This window comes from Patagioenas fasciata, chromosome 13 (genome assembly GCF_037038585.1).
Source record: "Patagioenas fasciata isolate bPatFas1 chromosome 13, bPatFas1.hap1, whole genome shotgun sequence".
Classification (NCBI taxonomy): domain Eukaryota; kingdom Metazoa; phylum Chordata; class Aves; order Columbiformes; family Columbidae; genus Patagioenas; species Patagioenas fasciata.
The window spans coordinates 6,373,406-6,394,224 of record NC_092532.1 but is presented as its reverse complement, the minus strand read 5'-3'; the positions used below and the strand labels follow the sequence as shown (position 1 = coordinate 6,394,224).

Sequence of the window (20,819 nt, the reverse complement as noted above, 5' to 3'; positions counted from 1 at the left end):
CTGGGAGTGAAGGTTTTGAGTGAAACTTTATTCATTTCACTTGTCATAAATAGAGCTTGCCCGGTACCCTTTGTCTGTCCTTAACTCTCGGCAGAACCTCAAGGGCTGCAATCAATATCGGAAGTAATTTCTGTGCCCGCTTACAAGAAGAAACACACTGACCCAATTAAATGAAGAAAATGCTAGACTGTAGTAATGGATGAAAATGCAGTTAAAGTAGGTTACTCACCTACAAAATAAAGTTTCTGCTGCCCAAAACGTTGCCTTTAGGTTGGAATGAAACAGTGGGAAGCTAAAGATAGATAAATTAAGCCTGATTAGTCTCAGTGGCATAAATTAGGAATACCAGCTAGCATGAGGGATTATTCCACTCTTAAATTTAATTCTTCTCTACTGTTATTGCAGAGCATCGCATCCAATTCAATCTCACATGTTTAAATAAAGTTAGTTGTTGCTGAAGACTCTCCAGAGGCCTCCCTGCTGTGGGATTTGTAATCCAACCCCAACTAAAAACAGCGGAGAGATCATCCAGGTTTGAGGTTGATGGAAGATAGAGAAGCAGGAGGAAGTGGAGTGTTACGTGCCCATTTCCAACATGCACCTATAATCTACATTGTATTGACACACATCATTGAAACACATTTCCAAATTGGAAAAGCTCTTCATCTGAGGAAAACCCCTGAACTCTTGTACAGCCCCTTCTGGTACAAGGTTAGTGTATGAAATCCTTGAGCATCGCCTGTGCTTTCCTGTTCTACCCACACAGATGGGCATTGGTTATTGTGTGGTGCAGCTTAGAGCTTTGGTTGAGGGCAACCGCCGCTTACTCTGTCCCTGGAGTTGGTGTATTTTTGGGTGACTTTTCTCTATTTCTTATTCAGATAAATGTGTAATAAAGGCAGCATTGCATCCTACAGAACGTCTTTGCAATGGATGGCTTGCTTTATACAGCCTTGGCATAACAAAGTAGAGTTAATAGAGACCTGAGAAAAAAGTTATTTTTCTCTTTGATTATGATAAATATGTCTAAAGTGGAAAATATTTAATTTCAGAAAAAAAAAGTGTAGGAACCCATGGTATCAACATAACAGAGTTGATATATTTAAGATTTCATGCATATACTGATTTTAGCCTGCAAGTGTCTTGACTAATCCTCCATTATGATTATTATAAAATGTCTACATCTGCTTCACCCTTTCTCTATCAATTTTATATTTAAAACTTGATATAATTTGCTAGTGTAGTGGAGCTGAATCACAGTCTAGAATGGAATTTATGATTTTTGTTGGAGTGAAATTTGATATAAGAGTCTAAGAAAAGCTACTTAGAGCCCAATTGCAGTATAATCACATCACTTTAAATTTGTGTGCAAAAATGTTACAGTAATCTTGAATATAGTAATATAAAACTATTTCTTGGAATTCTAAGAAGAAAATGCTGTCATTATGTTAAGAAATGCTTGGATTCAGTGCTTAGACAGCTTATGATAAAGTAAATGTGTGAGGTAGACATGATTAACACCTTTGTTGTATGAACTTAATGCCTCGAAGAGGAAGGCCTAACAGAAATGTTCATATGGTGAAAACAGTTCTGTATTTATGTGGTTTTGCCAAAAAAACTGTAAAAATATCCATTATAGCAGTTAGAAACAAACTGTTGGAGCTGAAAGGATGCTTGAAGGGAGGTCCAATGTGTGCCACGGGACTCCTGGTGGCCTCCAGCCATGGCAGCAGGTGCTGCTTCGGTGCTCCTGCCCCAACCCAGAGATGTGTGGGGAGGCAGATTGGGAGGGGCACCCCCAGAGTCTGGTCCAGAGGTTGGATTTGGGTCTTTCTTGCAAGTGCCATGTGTACGTGTTGAGGCTGCTGATCTGCTTCCATTTGTTAAATGTCTTAGAACCAGAGAATAGTTTGTGTTGGAAGGGACCTTCAAAGCTCATCCAGTGCCACCCCTGCCATGAGCAGGGACATCTTCACCAGCTCAGGTTGCTCAGAGCCCCGACCAGCCTGGCCTGGGATGTCTCCAGGGGTGGTTCATCCACCACCTCTCTGGATAACCTGGGCCAGGGTTTTACTGTCCTGGAGAGCAGAGACATTTCCACCCTCACTCAGGGCTGGGGAACAAGAGCTATTTAGAGGTGTTGTGGAAAAAAGCATCATTTACCTGCCATCTGTCCTCTGATGACATCAAAAATAAGATCTTATGTACAATGTGAGCTGTTCGGATAAATCTAACTCATTAAATATATACATTGAATGTATGCTGTCAAACTGCATATTTCATAAGACCTTTCTCATGTGGAATCTATATTGCTACAGAGTTGTAGAAACAAATATATAGAAACAAGAGACCTAGCCAGTAAGTAAATTCTTTTTGCATTTTTGCAATATGTTCCTTCTATGACATTTATGTCTCATCTGGTTTATTCCAGCAACAAGTTACATGCTCAGGAGAGTGATCACAAAAATAATTTCGGAGTTCTTCACTGGAAACAACTCCAAGTTAAAAAACAGAGAAAGAAAACATGTTCTTTAAATATTAATATATTTTTAAACAAATACTTACACTACAGTGGCCTCTCCTTGGCTTTGTTACTCAATGTGTTTATCTTAATATTTGGTCTCTCCCTGTATTTTAAGCTTCAGGCAACAACAGGGTGTGAAGATAGTGTATGCACTTCAGAACTCTTTGAATTAACATCTGTAGATATTGTAGAGTCTTTTTTTTATGTGAAACTTAGTGGATTGGTCCAGGCTTGATATTACGTTAGCCTTTTACAAAGGAAAACTAGTCTTAGTATATGTAGGTGAATGCAGAGATATGCCCAGAATCCAGGTTTGAGTCTCAGTTTTACTACCTTTGAAGCCAAGGTGGGCAGAATGGAAAAATCTGCTCTAGTCTACAAAGAGCCAAAATGGTAAATTGAAACTCTTTGAATGCGTGACAGCAAAACATTTGGTATGTTTGTCTTGGAGAGTACTTTCTAAATTCAGACTACTTTTATAACACCTTAATCTTATATAAATATTAGGACCAGGGCTGCGCTCTGGACCACCCTTTAATATTTATGCATTTAAATATGGAATAAGCAGCAATAAAAATCTGGAGTATATTGAACTGCCTTGACTGTCAGTCAACAGAATAATAATACTCTGCATATTCATACAAAGTTATTCTTGCATATAAAAACTTTTATAGACTGTATCCTTCTTAAGAGATCTGAAAATGTCTAACATGAGACTGTTAAATATTCCTTTCATTATAGTTCCTAAGACTCACACAGTATCACACTTGGCAAAATATCATTCAGTTACTGCTTTTGGCCATGGAATTCACTGAAGGAGTTTATATTAAAGAGTTTGGCTGGAATTAGAGAGATTAAGTCAGCGCTTTTTTATTGTTATTGTCAAAGTTTTTATTTGCTGGCTGAAAGCTTTTAAAGTAACTTCAAATATTTTCATTCTAATTGCTTTCCTAAAACTTTTAAATCTGTACTATCTACAAATGGTGTGTCTGATGGAGATTTGAGGATGTATGAATAAAATAGAAATGTCTATTTTTCTTTAGTATCTTGCTCAAATATTTTATATCACTGAGATTTTTTTGTCTCCAAGCAAATAATAGAGAGAGTGTGTGTATGCATATATATACACACATATATAAACGTATATATAAAAATTAGTATGGCAGATGTTTAAGACTCAAAAATTGGAATTTGAATAGTCCCCTGAATTAAAGACATTTAAGATTTTAAATATCAAAAGCCTGTCAAATGTATGATTGTACAGACACATATGTACAGATTCAATAATTAATGAACCACTAACGAGATTATTTGTTTGCCTGAAATTCAGCATTGGGGATGCGACTATAAAACGGGGTACTTAGATACATTTATTTGAACATTTTGTGCTCCTGTCTGTTGTTGGCTAGTTGCTCATCAGCGATATGTTCTTAAGCAAATTAAGCTTGCTGATGTGCAATCCCCTATCGGAACGCCTTTTGTTTCCAATGGGGCCTGCATTTTCTCCTGGTTATTGCAGGTTTCTCATGTGCTGTGTTGGAGAATCCTGGTGCGGAGGAAACTGAGAGAAATAACTGGTCATGTAGTGAGTTCTGGTGGCCAAAACCGCTAATGCCAACACCTTTTGCATAGTTTTTCGTGCACAGGTGAAGACCCTTCCTAGAGATTTCGTTGTCAGAACCTGGCAGGAAATGAACTCACTTCCAGAAGAAATCTGCTGAAAATAAGAATAATACTATAATCTGTCTCAGAAAGCTGATATCTATTATGCTATCATATAAATCATAAATTTGCTGTAAGAATATAAATGGAAAGGTTCAAGTATAACATATTTTTATTAACTGATGGTCCAGTACTTCATGAAATTCTTCAAAAATTGTGTCTTTTGCTGACAAAAGCGTCATCTCTGGGCATGCATTCACTGTGCACACACCCACAGTGGTTTGGTCCTTAGTTCAACTGGGGTACGTTATCTAGTTACGGACATGTGGTCCAAGGCTGACCCAAATGGGTGGCTTTTTGGCTGCTTCTGGTCCAGCTCTCCATCTCCTCTGCAGTCAGTGACTCAGTCCTTAACCTCCAGGAGCTGCACGTTATCTGTGGTAAAAATAATACTTCTTCCAACTGGCAGCACGTACTTTTTCTTCCAAAATATTATTGTCCTGCCAGAGGAGTACAGAAATTTCCACAAGTGTCAAAATTGAGGATGCCATTTTGCTTTCATTAGGAGATAAAATTACTCCTTTGTTTACCATGTTGTAGAAGATGCTTCGTTCACTTAGATCAGTATAAATCCCTAATGACTTTAGTGATGCTGCATCTGTGAACCAGCCACTAAAATCTGCCCTATCGTTTCTAGTAGCAAAAATAAAACAGCATACTTGTATTTTATATAATAATGTGAATACCACCTACTGCTTCTGAAGTACTGAAACTATCATGAAGGACTTGCTCTTCCAGAAAAGAACACTGCTCCTGCTATGAACACATCATACTTAAAAGTAAAGCCTCGGCAGAGATTAGCTGGATATCCAGCTAGAACTGAAAGGATTGGAGAATCCTTGTCTGTTATTTTTATGTTCGTTGAGAAAATGAATTTTGTTTCCTGATGAGAAAATTAAAAAAACCCAAAATGTAATACATCTGGTGAGGGCACTGCTGTTCATAGATGGTGATAGTTTATATTATTACAAAAAAGCCTCCTCTCCCAGCCCTCCTCCCACTCCATCTACTTCTGTTGCCAGAATAATTTTAGTGTATATTGTTTTGTTTGGAGTAATCAGGCTGAAGTAGCATTAGTCCAGCTTCTCATCTTTTAATTACAGACAGTTTATTGTCTGTGCTGTCCCACTTTCTGCATGGTTCCCCACCAGCCAGCTAGACTTAGCAATCTCCATTAATTTAATTTGGCATTTCATTCAATCAGACAGACTGTGAACATGATGAATTTTTTTTTTTTTTAAAAAAACCCACAATGCTCATTCTTAATTGATGTCCTTATCAGACATTGTATTTGCCAGAGCTGTAATTATTGGTCAGGCAGCAAAATCAAATCTGCCCAAATGCAGTGAAGATGTTCTCTGGTGAAATTATTAAGATACAGTACTCAGACCTGCAAAAGTAATTTAGTTTTGGTCTGTAATTACATCTTTTGGGATCGTTATCTTTCTTTTTACTCATAAGGATAGTGTAACCTCAGAGGAATTAATTTGCCCAATATGAATATAGAACTGAGATCCTTGATATATATTTATATATAAATATATATATATTATATATAAATATATATATATATATATAAAAATATATATATATTATTCTATATAAAAAATACGAGCATGCTTACATCATAAAAAGATGATTTTATTAATGGCCATATTTTTTAAAATATGACCTCTGATTTTATTGCAGAAATATTGGAAGTGTCATCAGCTTGGGCTGCCATCTTCCATGAGCAAAGAACTGGCATCAGATGTTATGAAATTTGGATGTATGACTATCTAAAATACATGTGCAAGTGGGTATGTCGGGCTGTGATGGAACGAGTTTAGAGCTGGACCTGCAGCAGTTCAGCACCAAGCCAGGGAAGATTTTGATAGTATCCCATGAAACTTTGAATGTGTGTTTTGGCTAAACCTTAACTAAGAATTATGAAAGGACTGTTGGTGTCATGATGACCAAGTCTGAATTGTGGTTTGCAGCAAGGGTTGAGATACAGCTTGCTTTAGTTTAAAGAAAAAGAAGAGTGGCAGTGGGTTCTGTAATAACTATACATTTTTTATTTATTCTCAGATATCTGATACGTAGTCTTTGAGTACAGAATTGCAATCATTCCTTTTAAGCAAAATGTAAGTCTCCAGATCAGTTATGAGAAGATGACAACATGTGTTTCATTCCTGTTTGGGATATAGTTTGTTTGAATTTTTCATTTGGGACATTTATTCATGTTCCATGGTTTTGGTGGTATTGTGTGCTGGAACAATAACCCTTCCAATAGTTTCTTCTTCCTTGTGGTTGCGCTATTAAATTAAGCAGAATTATTATAAAAGCAATTAGTTAGAAAATCTAATGTGTTTGCCTGAATAATCCTTTTTGCTATTGAGCATAAAAATACTAGTAGTAAAAAAATCTCTTTTGTTCCATTTCGATGCTCAGATTAAAGTCTGGGCTGTTCTGTGTCTGGTTTCAAGTTACTTGTGTATAGTATTTCGGTGTTTGCACTTTTTAGGAAATGAGTAGTGGGTGTGAGTTCTGCTGTTTTTCAGATGAGAGTTATACCACAACTGAGTTGATTTAAAGGCAAAAATGTAGAAAGTTTTCATAAATAGTAATGACTGAGAGTAGTAAGTAAAATAATTTCACCATTAAAATCAGTAGCAAAATTCCCATTAACTTTTATAGGTTCAAAATATTATTCTGTGTGTCCAATAACACCTTCAAAATTAGTGATAGACTTCTTATGCTTTTTTTTTAATAGTATGCATTTGTGGTGTAAACTTCTCCTTTGCTTGTTTTGTTTCTTTCTGTGGCTTTTGAATCATCACAGTGCAAAAGAAAAGCCCAGACAGAAGCTGCTATTTAATCTCTAGAGATTTTTCTGAAGATGTTTTACAGTAGGAATTCAGACTCTCTGGACATTTAATCACTGATTTTTATGGTGAACTGCCAAGGTTTTCTGTGATGTCCACCATATCAGCCTCCTTTCTTAAAACAACCGTTCCTTAGTCTCACCTTTCATAACCAACCAATTTTTAAGCTCTGGTGATTGCAAAGAGTGGCTGGAAAACTCGAGTAGCGTTTTTGTGTTGGTTCAAAGAGTCGAATCCCTGGATTTGCAAATGGGTCTCGTGGCCTCTGGCCTGTGAGGTTTGATCTGTGAAAACCTGTAGTTCGTACAGGTGGGGAAGCGATAGTTTTTATACCCCCAGGCCTGGGCAGGAGTTGATTTGGTGTTCATCAGGGCATGTGTTGGGGAACGAATCCTCCCGTAATGTTGCAAGTATACACTCTTTCCTAGAAAGATTAATAAAGCTGGATGTTGGTAGTCAAAGCTAAGAGAAGAACAAGCTATTTGAGAAATAATGCATTTTGTTGACATTCTTTATACAAGGTATTAATAAGCAAACAATCAGTCTCATTACAGCCTCCTTGTGGGTTCTTGGGGACTTCAGCCGGGCCAAGAATCAAAGGCTATTGCACCATAAACGAGCAGAGAACTGAACTGCCAGTGATTTGCATGAAGGGGGAAAGCCGTGGTTCCCAAGTTCAGAAGAGGTTTTGTTTGTTCACAATCCATTTCATGAAATCAGCGTTCACATATGGTTTCTGTTGGTTTGCTGTGGCATTAAGTTGTGGTACTCATGCTTAATATATTTATGAAAACTTAGGCTGGAGTTTGTCTGAACACCTGAAATCAAAGGAAACAAATAGTAGTTTGTTATGCTATTATGCCCCTGATTTGGATGACATTGCAGAAGTCGCTCGAAATATTTTTGTATAACAAAAAAAGGCCGTGTTGCTAAAGGAAGCTGAAAAGATTTTGTTCATTCATAGAGGCAGAGTGAGGATGTTCTGAGATGCAAAAGTTAATGCAAAACCTTGCTAATTGCTATGGCTAATTTGCAAATCATCCCAACAGCAGCACAGAACGAAAAGATGGCTGGACGAGGTGCTGCATCCGAATCTCGTTCTGTCCCCAGGAAACCCAAGAAGTGGGACCACAGGGGAGTGTCCCCAGGCAGAACAGAGTGCTGGGTCTGCCTGGAATTTAAATGTAGGGACGCTCCGAGGTGGTTCTGAGGAGTCTGAGCAAGGGTCCTTTAGAAAGTAAATGAAGAAAACTGTTGACTGCAACAGGAGTAATTTCACACACACACAAAAAATCTTTCCCGAAATATTTTACTAAAATAGACAAGAACCCCTTGTTCTATTTGGAATGATTTATAACTGTTCCCAGCTGATCACAAAGTGTTTCTAAATTAAAAGCCATTAATTATAGCCTTATATAGATACAAAGATATGCAAGAAGTGCTTTGTAATTCCGGCTCTGCACTTCAGGTGAGAGCTTTTTAAATTACTTGGACCATTGGAGCCACCTGCTTGACTAAACGCTGAGGGCCCTGTGTTTCAGGACTCATCAGTGCATTGCAGTGTTAACATTGTTACTGATTTTTCTCATTTCTCCAGGGCAAATACTAATTAATGGATACAATTCACAGCTGATTAGCTGTAGTTTCTTCAGTAATTACATTCGCAGACTAACTGTTCAGAAGAGGATTTCTAACCCAGTTCTTATTTCACTCTAAGCTTAATTTGTTTTTTGAATTGTTTAGGTCCTTAAGATAATAACCATTTTATTTTCTTTTGTTGTTATAGGTACCATTAGATAATAAGGAAGTTTAATCTTAGAAATACTCACTGATAATTGTTGTATGCTTTCAATGGATTTCTAATTCAGAGACAAAAAAAGTAAATTTAAATAATATTAGTTATGATCCATATTTAAAGAGTCATACACAATAGGGTCTTAAATATTGTAGCCCAAGAACAAAATAAATCTAAGGATATGTACTTGCAACTTTTAGCTTTGACATTCCTCTTTATGTCATTTACTTCCACAGTCTTAACAAAACAGAAAATTGTGTTGATACTTTCCCCTTTGTTTTCCTTTATAAAATAAACAGGAGAAAAACCATTTGGCAATGAGAAACAGCAGTAGCTATGGTGTTAAGAATACATGTAGATCAAAGCAATAGAGAATTCTGCTCTTCCAGGTAAAATATCAGCTACATTTCCATTGTGAGGCACTGGAGCCTATAGGATGGTCAGCTCATTGAAATATGGGTCTGTTCCCACTTATTTACCCCATGTTAGAGCTACACTTGCCTGTTATACCCGTGTGCTTAGGTATAATTTGAAAAACTGATTTAAATTTTTGTTTCTGTACAAAGAAGAGCTCTATTGGAGCAGTTTGAGTTTTTCATGTAAATCCCTCTTAGTTTGCCACTAACTGACATGAAAAAGTCTATCCTGTCGATCTCACTGCTGAGCTCAAGTACTGTGTCTTTGTGCAGCAAATCCACGAGCACACACAGACATCTTTATGTGCCAAAACAGTAATTTGAATGTGCAATTTTATTGGGATTTTTTAATCTCCAAAAATGGGTGACATCTGGGCTTTTAAAAATGGATGACATAACTTGAGTATCTGCATAGCTGAGGATAACAGAGTTTTAATAGCTCTGAGGCAGCCCCCATATTGTGTTAAGGCCTCTGTTGCTTAACATGTGTTCTAGGTTGAAAGACTCAGCATGTTAAGTACACAAATGGAATTTCATACTGAAGAATGAGGAATCTCATATTTCTTCCTCCCCATGATTGTCTTCTGATTTTGTCGATGTCTTGTTTTGTCAGTCTGACAATTCATCGTGTACATGATGCTCCAGTTCTTTGTGTCCATCTTCCTTTTTTCATGCGCTATCACTACAGTTTCCTCCTCTGTTTTTTATTTTATTTTTTTCCCTTCCTTTTAACTTTTGGTCCTATGTTCAGAAATGGATTTTGGTGTTTTCAGGGAATAAGCCTTTCTTGAAAGGATCGCTGTGGTCCCACCACTACAGGAAACAGCGCAAGTCAGGGTCTGAAACACCTCCCTGCTAAAAACAATTGTATGTGGAAGTGAACTGAGATGGAGCAAAGTGGTTTTCATTTCAGGACAGGTCTGAAAGAACAACAGAGTCTCTTACTCAAAAAGAACCATCTGTACAAGTGCATGGCCACCCATCCTCGTGCACTTGTTGCAGACCTTGTGCTGTGGATGGTGTGCTTGTTGTTGGGAGGCAGGTCCACCAAGACCTGGCAAGATAAAACAAAACCTTCCTGAAAAATTCTGCTTTACAGAGCTCAAAAGTAGGAGTTCAGGGAAGCGTGTGGCTCCAGCAGCAGCGGCCTGGCAGGGCATTGTAGGGACAGCACAGGGACTTTTCCCACATTTGATACTCTTATCGTGCGGCGTGCACTGTGCCCGATAACAGAAATGTGAAAGCCTGTGATGTAGGGTTTTTGTGGAGGCTGCATAACGTGTGGTATCCGTTCCTTGAAGCAGAAACTCTAGATGCCTTCCCGTGCCCGGAACACATGCATGAATAGTTACCTACCTGCCTTCGGAAGTGCCGTTCAAGGGAATAAGGCACGCTAAGCACCAATTAACCAAATGCTGATTGTCTCTTTCTTTTCCATGCTCAGTCTGTAAAAGAAAAAGAACTTCTCTTCTTCAACAATTGTTGGTACTTGGGAGTTTGGGAGCAATGACTCTCTGGCATCCGAGAGGCCCCTTTCAGGTCCTTGTGTGTGAGAGGAGCGGGATTTGAGTGGGAGGACGTGGGCACTCAGCCACCTCTACCATGGGTAGATCTCAAGGTCTCCGTGTGATACAGTTTCTCTGATTTGCAAAATCTCCTGGTGTTAAACATTCACTGGGAGTATGGGAGCTCAACTGGAAGGAAGGATAGACAAAGGGGGATTGTTTGGCTTTTTCATTTTGTGGAAAGAATGGGATTTTATGAACAAGGCTGCAGATTCTCATTCTTCTCGTTATTGACCTTCATCTCTTTAAAACCAGGTCTACTTGGAATAGTAGTGCAGCAGCTACTTCTAGTTGTAGCAATCCTCCGGATCTGGATCATCTGCAGAAATATTATAATGTGTGTCAGGAAAGATGTAGTAGAGTCAAAATGGCTTTTCTGCAGAATAGTCTCTTTCTAATGGACACTGATTTCCAAAGTCACCTTTATGGCTTTGCTACATGGACAAAGAAAATTGCAGAGAAGCACTTGGATGTCTTCCATGTACAGACATGGGGTTGCCAGGTACATAATAATAATAATAACAATAATAATGTTAAATCCAGTCTAGTTCTGACTTCAAAGAACATCTGGAAAATTACATCTTATCTATTTGTTGTTTTGTCTTCTTTTTTTTGGGGGGGGAGGTGTTTCAACTTTTTCTGTGTCAGTGATGGGGTAAAGAAAAGTTTATTGTGGCATGCATTAAAATCCAAATATTTCTTTTTCTTTCAGTTTGGAAACAATAACAACTACATGAACATGGCAGAGGCAAATAATGCATTTCTTGCTGCAAATGAGGTAGATGTTTTTCTTTTTTCTCTATGCTTATATTCTGCTGTTTGCTTTGATAATTTAACAGACTTTGAATGGATGAGGAGTGAAGTGCCGAATTCCTGTGTGTTTTATGGAGCACAAAATAAAGACTTTAATGAGAAAGAAAATAACCTGACAGCTCTCCATTACTAGTCAATTTAGCTGTCCATAAGGCTGTTGCTTACATAGCATGTCAATGGAAACAAATCTGCTTTATGTATGAAAAAAATTATAAACAGAAGGAAACAAATAAAAAGCACAGTAGGTGTATGCTTTGAAAGCAAGCTTGGTGATAGTCATTACTAGCTAATGTGCTAATTTCTGTTCTAGATACAAACATTTAAATTTGAGTTCTTAATACTCATAGAAGTTAGAAAACCAAACCCAACTTTGATTCCTGAAGCATTCGTGCTGCGGGAAGGGAACTTGCGACCAGGAGTAAGAGCCGGGCTGTGGGTGATGGGTGCGATTGGTGCCTTTGGAATGGAAACAGGAGAAGGTTCGGCGGTTGCTGGGTGTTTGTTACGGTGGTACTGCCTTCCAGCCACTTAGTAGACTATCAACATGCTAATGCTGACCCAGCTCCAGACAGAAAAACCTTGTGCTCCTCGCTACAAATCAGCAGCTCTTATTCCGAGGGGAATGGAAGGATGGAAAGAGCAAGAGGCACTACTAATGTGCATATTAGTATGAAGAATAAGAACTAAATGTTTATATAGGGTACATGGCATAAATGATCTTCCCAACATGACGAAAGGTTAGAAGACTGGGCAGCCTTGATTTTCCATGTTGCAAGTGGTGATTCAGTTGTAGATATTCTTGTGCACTTTAAAAAAGTGATCTTGGAGAAAACAAGCAGAAAGATATAACAATAAATACGAAGGTGAGAATTAAAACCTGTGTTTTATGAATCATTTATACAATGGTCACCATCTCTTTTTACCCAGCAAGACTGCTTAGATAAGGGAATATTGTTTGCCACTAGCTGCAGTGTTATTTGTGATAATGAACACAAACCCCATCTGTAATGACAACATGATGTTTCTTTCTGTAGAATTTCTTTCCTACATTTGAATCAAACATTGATGAAAGCTCTGCTGCCAGCAGCTGTTCAGAGACAATTTAATTCCAGCTGTGATAATTCACCGTGTCAGACATTGGCTGTTATATGTTGATACAACAGTTCTCCAGATTTGCATTTTTATCAAAAGGAACAAATGTTTTGAACATTTCAGTACAGATGGCATTTAACCATGCACACAGTTTTTTTTTTTTTAAATGTGTAAGATATAAATATTTGAGAAGTTAATAACTTTAAAAAATGTGATGGCTATGATAAATCCCACCAATGTTATACCTTTCTGCAATCCTAAATTGCATGCTATTCAGGCTCTTTTTACAGACTGAATAGCCCAGTGATTTGGATTTAAGACTACTTCTACTAAGGGGCTTTCTTTCTTCTCAGATTTCATCTGTTTCATCCTCATTCTTAGCTCTGTTCTATCCTTTTTTTAAAAAGGCATATGCATATTTGGACAAGTTATATTGTGAGAATTAAATTCCCATTTAAAAAAATGTTAAGGTATTCATCAATTTACTCTCCCCTTTGTAGTAAGCTGTAAATATTAAGATGAATGCTGCTTTTCTAAGTAAAATATTGTATTATTATGTAGCTGTGTTATATATTTATACAGCTGTCCTAGAGTTATTATGTTAGAGGGGAAAAAGATCCAGTTCTTATAATTACCACTATTTCATAAATATGTTAAGGAAAGAAAGGTTCAAACATACTATAATACCGATTTCACTGAACCCTTTTGCTTGAACAAGGAATAAAAATATGATTAAATGTTAGTGTTAGTATTAAAGTGTGAACCTGAATTTGCAATTACTGCATTATAATGTATTTAATTGTAGCGTTTTTACGTTAACCTGAATGTAGCTTTCTCACTATGATTTTGGGCCTCAGCACTGCTGAGCTAGAAGCCCATTTTATTCCTGTAAATAATGCCTTAAGAGTGTAATCCTAGAGCACATTCGGGCTTAGAAACCACACATTTCCTTTATGTTTTCTGTCTCTATGTCATGATTACTACGACCCATTTTAAAGCACCTTAAATATTTATTGAAATAATATTTCAAGTGTTAATTACAGTGGTAATGAAAACAGCCAAATGCCACATATCAAGAATGAGTGTTTATCCGTATTGTTAATGTGATATGTTAGATTTCATTAAGCAGTAATGGGGTAGCAAATGAGTCACAAATTACAGTTGCATCTGTTACTAGACCACATTAGTGCCAAAATAACCGCAAATGCAGCCATAGGGTTATGTTCGTTAGCCAAGCACTTCTCCTGCCCAATCCATCCTTTGTGCCTGGGAACTAAGGCGTCCAGAGGAAGAAAAAATTCACACCTTTTGTAGCACAGCAGCGAGGAAGTCAAACGTCTCCCTTCCCCGGGCCCAGCTTTCACATCCAGAATTTCCAGCCTTGCAGATGGGGCGCGATGGGCAGGGGCTCGGCAGAGCCCGGCGGAACCGTGGGCCGCGGCAGCCTGGGACCTCATCATTTCTGGTGTGAGACCAATAATGACAGCTGACAGGTTCTATATGCGGGCAAAGCTTTTTCTTGTGTTTCAGTTTCCATCTTCTCTCAAGCGGTTATTAATTTATATCATCATTAACAGTTTGAAGGATGACAATTTGCAGCAGTTAATGAGATCTTTCACTGAACATATCATTTTTAAATTAACTGGCATTAAGTCACTCTTTCAAACAATGTAAATAATACATAAAGCAGTTCTTCCCCCCCAACTCAAATCCTGAACTAATGCAAACAAACAAATCCCAGAGCAGCCTTGCATGTCCAGAACAAGACAAGAGTGCCTATTTTAGGATTGCCAACTGCCCAATTTGATCAAGACAGTCCTGATTTGGGTACATTTAAAATGACCTAATTTCAAGCACTGGATTTCTATTATTAAGTAGCAGTGGACCTGAAATAATATATGAAAGTTCATTTAACTCGCAAGATATTTGAATAAGCGTAGCTCATTTGTTTCCCGAATAAAAGTCAGCACTGTTGAAGCCAGATACAGACTCTACTTGAATAAAGATTATCTTTGACAGGCACATGCACACGTACAAACACGCACAAACCCCGAAGATAACTGGCAGTAAATGTTTTGCTCAAGGCATCTTAACAGGTGTTTCGTTTGTAACAAACCTACTGTTCAAACAAAGCTGGCTTACTCCAGAAAGCACTGGAAGCTGCTGTAATCACCCTCACTCTTTTCTACGTGTCGCTCCTCCAAATTACAACCCTCGTTTAAAAGGGTGCATTGTCCTTTTGGGATGGAAAAGAAGAGAAAGGCAGACCAGAATTATAATATTTCATGTTTATTAGTGGATAAAAAGGAAACAAAAGATGTGAAATGGTCAGTGCTGAATTAATGTTGTGTGTGTGTGCTACAGAATTGTCCGTATTTTATGAAGCATGAGAGTAATGTAAGCTGTTTGTGCTATTTTACTAACATATCAATAAAGTGGCGATTTGTTATCCAGCCAAATCCAATGTAGCTGATATTCAGACTAACAACAAAGACAGATGTTGCTAATTAAGTACGCATTAAAAAACTGTTAATACTGATACTCCATTAAAGCCATATGATAATGAGACTTAAATCTTTAATCAGAGCGATCCACAAACCCCCTCAGTGTACGAAACTTCAAAATTTTGTTGCGTGTAGAGTTTGTGTTTGAGAACAAAAGCAGATTTGGATTGCGGGTGCAGGGGTGAGTGCGCGAGCAGGGTGCCCTGACGCGGTTTGCCTTGTCTTGTCCTTTTCTAGCAGACGTTCCACACGCCGAGCCTTGGGGACGAGGAGTTTGAAATCCCACCCATCACCCCCCCGCCCGAGTCGGACCCTGCCCTGGGGATGGCAGATATCCTGCTACCCTTCCAGGGCCTTGGCGACCAGCTGCCTGCACAAGGAAATGAATTTACGCCTCAGTTTCCCCCGCAGAGCTTGGATCTTCCCTCTATTACAATATCCCGAAATCTCGTGGAGCAGGACGGCGTCATCCACAGCAATGGATTGCACATGGTAGGTCCAATTCTTTGTGTGTCTCTGTTGCCTAATATTGCTTGTCAAAGCACGGTAACACAGGTTAGTGTCATCTATCAGTTTTAATTGACCTCTCAGAAGATGCGTGCCATGTCTTGGTGTTGTAGCCTGACCAAACATTTGCCAATGTCTGTATTATGAGCAGGTGTATCCTGTATGAATGATGACACGTGTTGTCAGCGTTACACATCAAACGACGATCTGCTATTATTGAGTTCCCTAAGGCAGTTGGCAAGTGGTTAAGGGTTTGATATTGGTGGATTCAGGACAGTAAACACAGTTGTTAATGTACAGTGCAATGCTGTACTGTGTGTCAACAGATCTCTAGTGAAGAAGCAGTTGGGCTTTATAAACACAGAATTTTAATTTTGGGAATGGACTTGGAAGCCCATACCCCTTGGCATCCTAGGCATCCCAAGTGCTGCTAACATTCAGAAATGTGATTTACAGTTGACACTGGCATCAGGAGTTGGAAGCCCATTGTGTTGGCCAAGGTGAACTACAGCATTTAAAGGGAATTGCTTGTCTGGATTTCGAGTGATCATTCCTCTCAGATCTGGGGATCTCCCTGCCTGGGGTTCTCCAGGCTTTGCGCAGTAGCATTCACGCTCCCAGGGATGGGACACAGCTGGGAGTCAGAGCATCATACTTGGCACTTTAAACTCAGTGGTTACAATTATAATTAGTTTCTGTATTGCATATTGAAGACAGAGTGAAAGTTTAGATTGAACAGATGTTTTACATCAACTGTATTTTTTTCTGATTAGCTGTTTTTTATAGGACCTTTTGCTAACCCTGGTATAGCAAAAATAGCAATTTACTGTTGAACTGTAATAAAGGTCATCGTGTTGTCATATTATGTCTGCACATAAATATTTTTTCTTTTTTATTATTCTGGTAAGCAAAAATTAATTAAAGATTTGCAAATAACATGTAGCGAATATTTCTCGGGAATTCTGCAGGCTGCTGGCTTCATTGCAAATTTTATTATTTCCTTTGAGGTTGCACTAATACAGAATTAAGCACAAACAGCCCACTACTGAGGAGCTACAGAATTCAGTAATTCCATAGATACAAAGCAGGCCTTGAAGGATATGATACTTCTTTTCAGATCCCATTTTGCATGGGATTTTCTACACACTGGACATGCTGGGTGACTACTAAAGAAGGATCAGATTAATAAAACCTGAGAGTCAGGAATGTTATGCGTGAAAATTAAAGTTATGGAGTGTTCGCACACTGAATCCAATGAAACTTGCTCAGAAATATGTAATAAATATAATGGACTGGATTAGTCTTGTGTTACGTGTATGAGTATCTCTTCAGTGTTACCAAGTGGTTTGTAACTTGACCGAGTTGTGCCTTTTAATTTTGCATCCTTCCGCTGAACGGGATTCTGAGAAATTAATGACGTAGTTCACATTGACTTCAATGATTAGAATTGATTCCTGTACACATTGAAGAGAAGACCTACAGAAGCTCATGCCTCCTTAACCCAATAGTCCAGGGGTATTTATATTTTCTAGGGTGGCTGTGGGCTGGGGGCTTGTATGTAGTTTTGCTGAAGAGAATTGAGGAGAAATTGTGTGATTTGACACAGAGGAGTCACAGAGGGAGATTCATGGGTCAGACACTTCCCCACAGCCACTTGATGTGTTTGACGCTGTGAGATGGAGTGACCCCTGCCTTTGTATTTTAGTCAGTGGTCTTTTTCTCTCAATGCTGGGTGGCTTCAGGAAGCTTAAAAAAGGGTTCTTGCATAGGTTTCCTCTGAACCCATGTAACTCTCTTTACTACTCAAATTTTCCAGCTGTTAATCTGTGTTTCAAAAATAGAAAATGAAAAATTATATCATATTTTATGTGAAAAAAGTGCACTTTATTAAACTGGTAAATATTTATTAATAATATTAGAATTCATCTTTAAATTAGACATTTCATGAATTACCTTGCCTTGGAGCTATAAAAACTTTATTGCAGCAATAAAAAAAATGTAAAGGAGGCATTTTGACTATGAAATTTCATTTCATGGTCAATTGAATTTACTATATCTGAAAGAACTAAAGATGAGGTTGTAAAATAATTATGATGTTCGTATACGCTTACAGAACAATGTTCTTACCCAGCGATACTAGGATAGTCTTATTTAAAGGCTGCATTAATAGTGTACTGCTAATCACTGAAGCTTCTTTAGCTGAATACAAACTTATTTTAGTATGAACTGCATTGAGTTTATTGGTTATCTTGTGAAGCATTAGAAAGCTTTACTGTAAGCAATATTTAATGTAGATAAATGCAGTCCTGCCCTGTTGAAAAGTCCAGTAGAAGGATTTCACCTTGAAGAAATGTCATGAGATTTTAAATCACAAATGTTGAAAAAATAAAATGGGCTTGGACAGAATTATGATTAATACTGTGTGTCTTTGGCTTTTTTCTATGTACTACCTGACATGTTCACCTATAAACTTGAATGCAGAATCGCCGGAGGCATGGTTAAAAATAGGTTATGTCAAGGTTCTCCTATGTCTCCCTTAGGGTATGGAGTTGGCTCGCTACCTTGTAATGCTGTAATACTTCTGCAAGTATCTCACATATTTCACACAGCAAGACCAAAAAAATTAAGTATATTTTTTTAACATAGTCTTCGTATATTATTATATTGAAAAAATAAGTCACGGTGCAAGAAAGCTGTTTATTCTCAGAATAAATGTGGCCTAGCACTTATTAAAAGAGTGTATTGATGAGTTAACAATTGTTCACACTATTAAGAACAAGGTAGTTTGTTTGGGTTTTTTTCTGATACATAGGAGCTGAATCCAGGCACACTGATTATACCATGGGAAGAGTGACAATTTGTCACAATGCTGATTAACTTCATTATTACTGGCAACAAACACAACACATTTATCTTACTTAACAGCAATGTTCTATGTTTAAAAACAGACAACAGCAACAAAAAGAGGAGATAAAATGGCGTCAGTTTGATTAATTTTCATATTTTAATAATATGCAAATAAAATCGTGACGCTCAAAAATGAGTCACTGAAAAGTGGAGTGCTGATGTACCTATCACTTTAAAGAACACATGGATTTACGTGATGCAAGTATTATCCCTATAAATATTTGAATATAAATAAGTGCAAATCGCCAGCAATATCCTCATTAAAAATCAACCCCCAATATTTTACATTAATGCTCCGTTTTCTGCTGAGCTGACCATAGAAAAATTATTTTAATCTGTAAACTGTGGCAATTCTATAAAACTACAACTTGTGCTCCTGAGGGTTCCTTTTTTTAACACCTCTCTATAATCTGCCCAGCCTGCTGAGTAGCATTGACATCAGTAGTACATCAATTTCAGAAAGTGGATTATTTTTACTAGACAGCTATTGTGACATATTGGGTCAGTCATAAATGAAAGATATTCATGCAAGCATGCAATACTTGTAATGAAGTCTCACTCTGACCTTCTGTATGATTGATTCTGTAATTTAGTTTTCTCAGGCAGTGCCTGAAATGAAATGAAATCATGTTGAACAAGTTTTGAATACCCACAGTGCACCAGGAGAAGAAAAATCTGCAGCCCCAGAGGCTTGAGAGAGAGCAGCTGAACGATTTATCTCCATGCTATTATAGCCTTTGCCAGCATTCAACATTTCTTCTTCTTTTTTTTTTTCCTTTTTTTTTTTTTCTTATTTGGCTTAAGTACTTAATTCTGCAGGTAGCTGTAAATGGGAAAATAAAATGCTGTTCAGATTTAAAATGACAGGACAGGAGTATGTGCAGGGGACTGATAAAATATCTTGAATAGAACTGACCTTTCATGTAGCTGAAAGTTACTGGGGGATTCATCCTCATAATTACCATATAGATTATTTTTATTTCTTTCCTGCAATGAAACATTTCAGAGAGCAGTAGTGCTGATTGAATGAAAATTGAACTTGTTAACATTCTTTTCAGCTTAGCCTGTTGTACATAACAGAAGGTTAGCTTTGATGAATTTCAGAATTCTCCTTCTGATATCTAAGAAACAGACAGTAAAATAATTGTCTCTTTTCAGTCTGATTTTTTTCTTTTATTCAAAAAAGTACAGATGTTACAAAACCAGCCTGATAAATGTACATATATTGCTCCCTATATTACTTATGCTGCGAGAGAAAGTGTTCGCTGTTTGATGAAGATTTGAGATGGTTTCTATTTTATAATTGTTGCAATGCTGTCAGCGTGTTCAGGATTCTGCACAGATAAGGCTAATTCATAGTGGAATACACTCGTCTTTAATTACATTACTAGTTAGGAGTAGCACTGTGTTCAAATCAAAGGCACGATGGTGACTATTGCTTTTATTTCAAGAAGACACTTTTAAAATAAACAGCTCAATGATGTGGCTTTAAAGAGTTGCAAATTTGAGCTTATTAAAGGCTGCATGCAACAGAAATACTATTAATGTTCCAGAAGAGTGGTGCCTTTTACTTAAAGGTCTGAATCTTTTTTAGTAATGTAAATTCCCAAATTACTAATTGACTTTAATAGATTAAGAAAGATTGCAAGAATAAAAAGTTGCTTTAAAATTGCCAAAAGACAGTTATTTCTCTACTCACCTGTGTGCCTCTAGTTTATATGTTTAATTTTCCTTTACAAAGAAACTTATTTGTAAATCTCTCATATAATACCCAGTCTGTTATCTCCTATCTAGAGAGAATGGAGTAGGTTTTCAATTAATACAATGTTATAACAACAGTGTTTAATGTGTTGCAGATGAAGCAGTTATTTCATGGGTCATTAATGTGTTTAACGCCTGAAACGGTCTATTAAAACAAGCCCTTGTTATTGTTATGAACATGTTTATTGTCATCCTTAATACAAAACATGCAACTCATTCCGGAAGGTTGTAATTATTCATTTATAGCAGTAGCAACTATTCGTACTAGAAAGAGAGATTATCTTCGGAGTTTTCTTATTTCTGTTTATCTTTGATTAGTAGGGTGGATTGCTAAACCGAAGTCTTA

The 20,819-nt window shown here is 37.5% G+C and overlaps 1 protein-coding gene across 4 annotated transcripts in view; it reads left to right on the top strand.

The window, feature by feature from the left end:
- TOX3 (TOX high mobility group box family member 3) overlaps positions 1 to 20,819 on the top strand; it is a 73,549-nt gene that overhangs the window by 38,442 nt on the left and 14,288 nt on the right. The window contains exons 1-3 of one of the 4 annotated variants that reach the window (XM_071814467.1): positions 10,983 to 11,391; positions 11,602 to 11,667; positions 15,539 to 15,790. In XM_071814467.1, the coding sequence (XP_071670568.1) occupies positions 11,257 to 11,391; positions 11,602 to 11,667; positions 15,539 to 15,790 (453 nt within the window). In that variant the 5' untranslated portion in view covers positions 10,983 to 11,256. Of the gene's footprint in view, positions 1 to 10,982; positions 11,392 to 11,601; positions 11,668 to 15,535; positions 15,791 to 20,819 lie in introns of those variants that run through there. The other 3 variants (XM_071814466.1, XM_065848264.2, XM_065848263.2) reach the window with 3 other exon arrangements.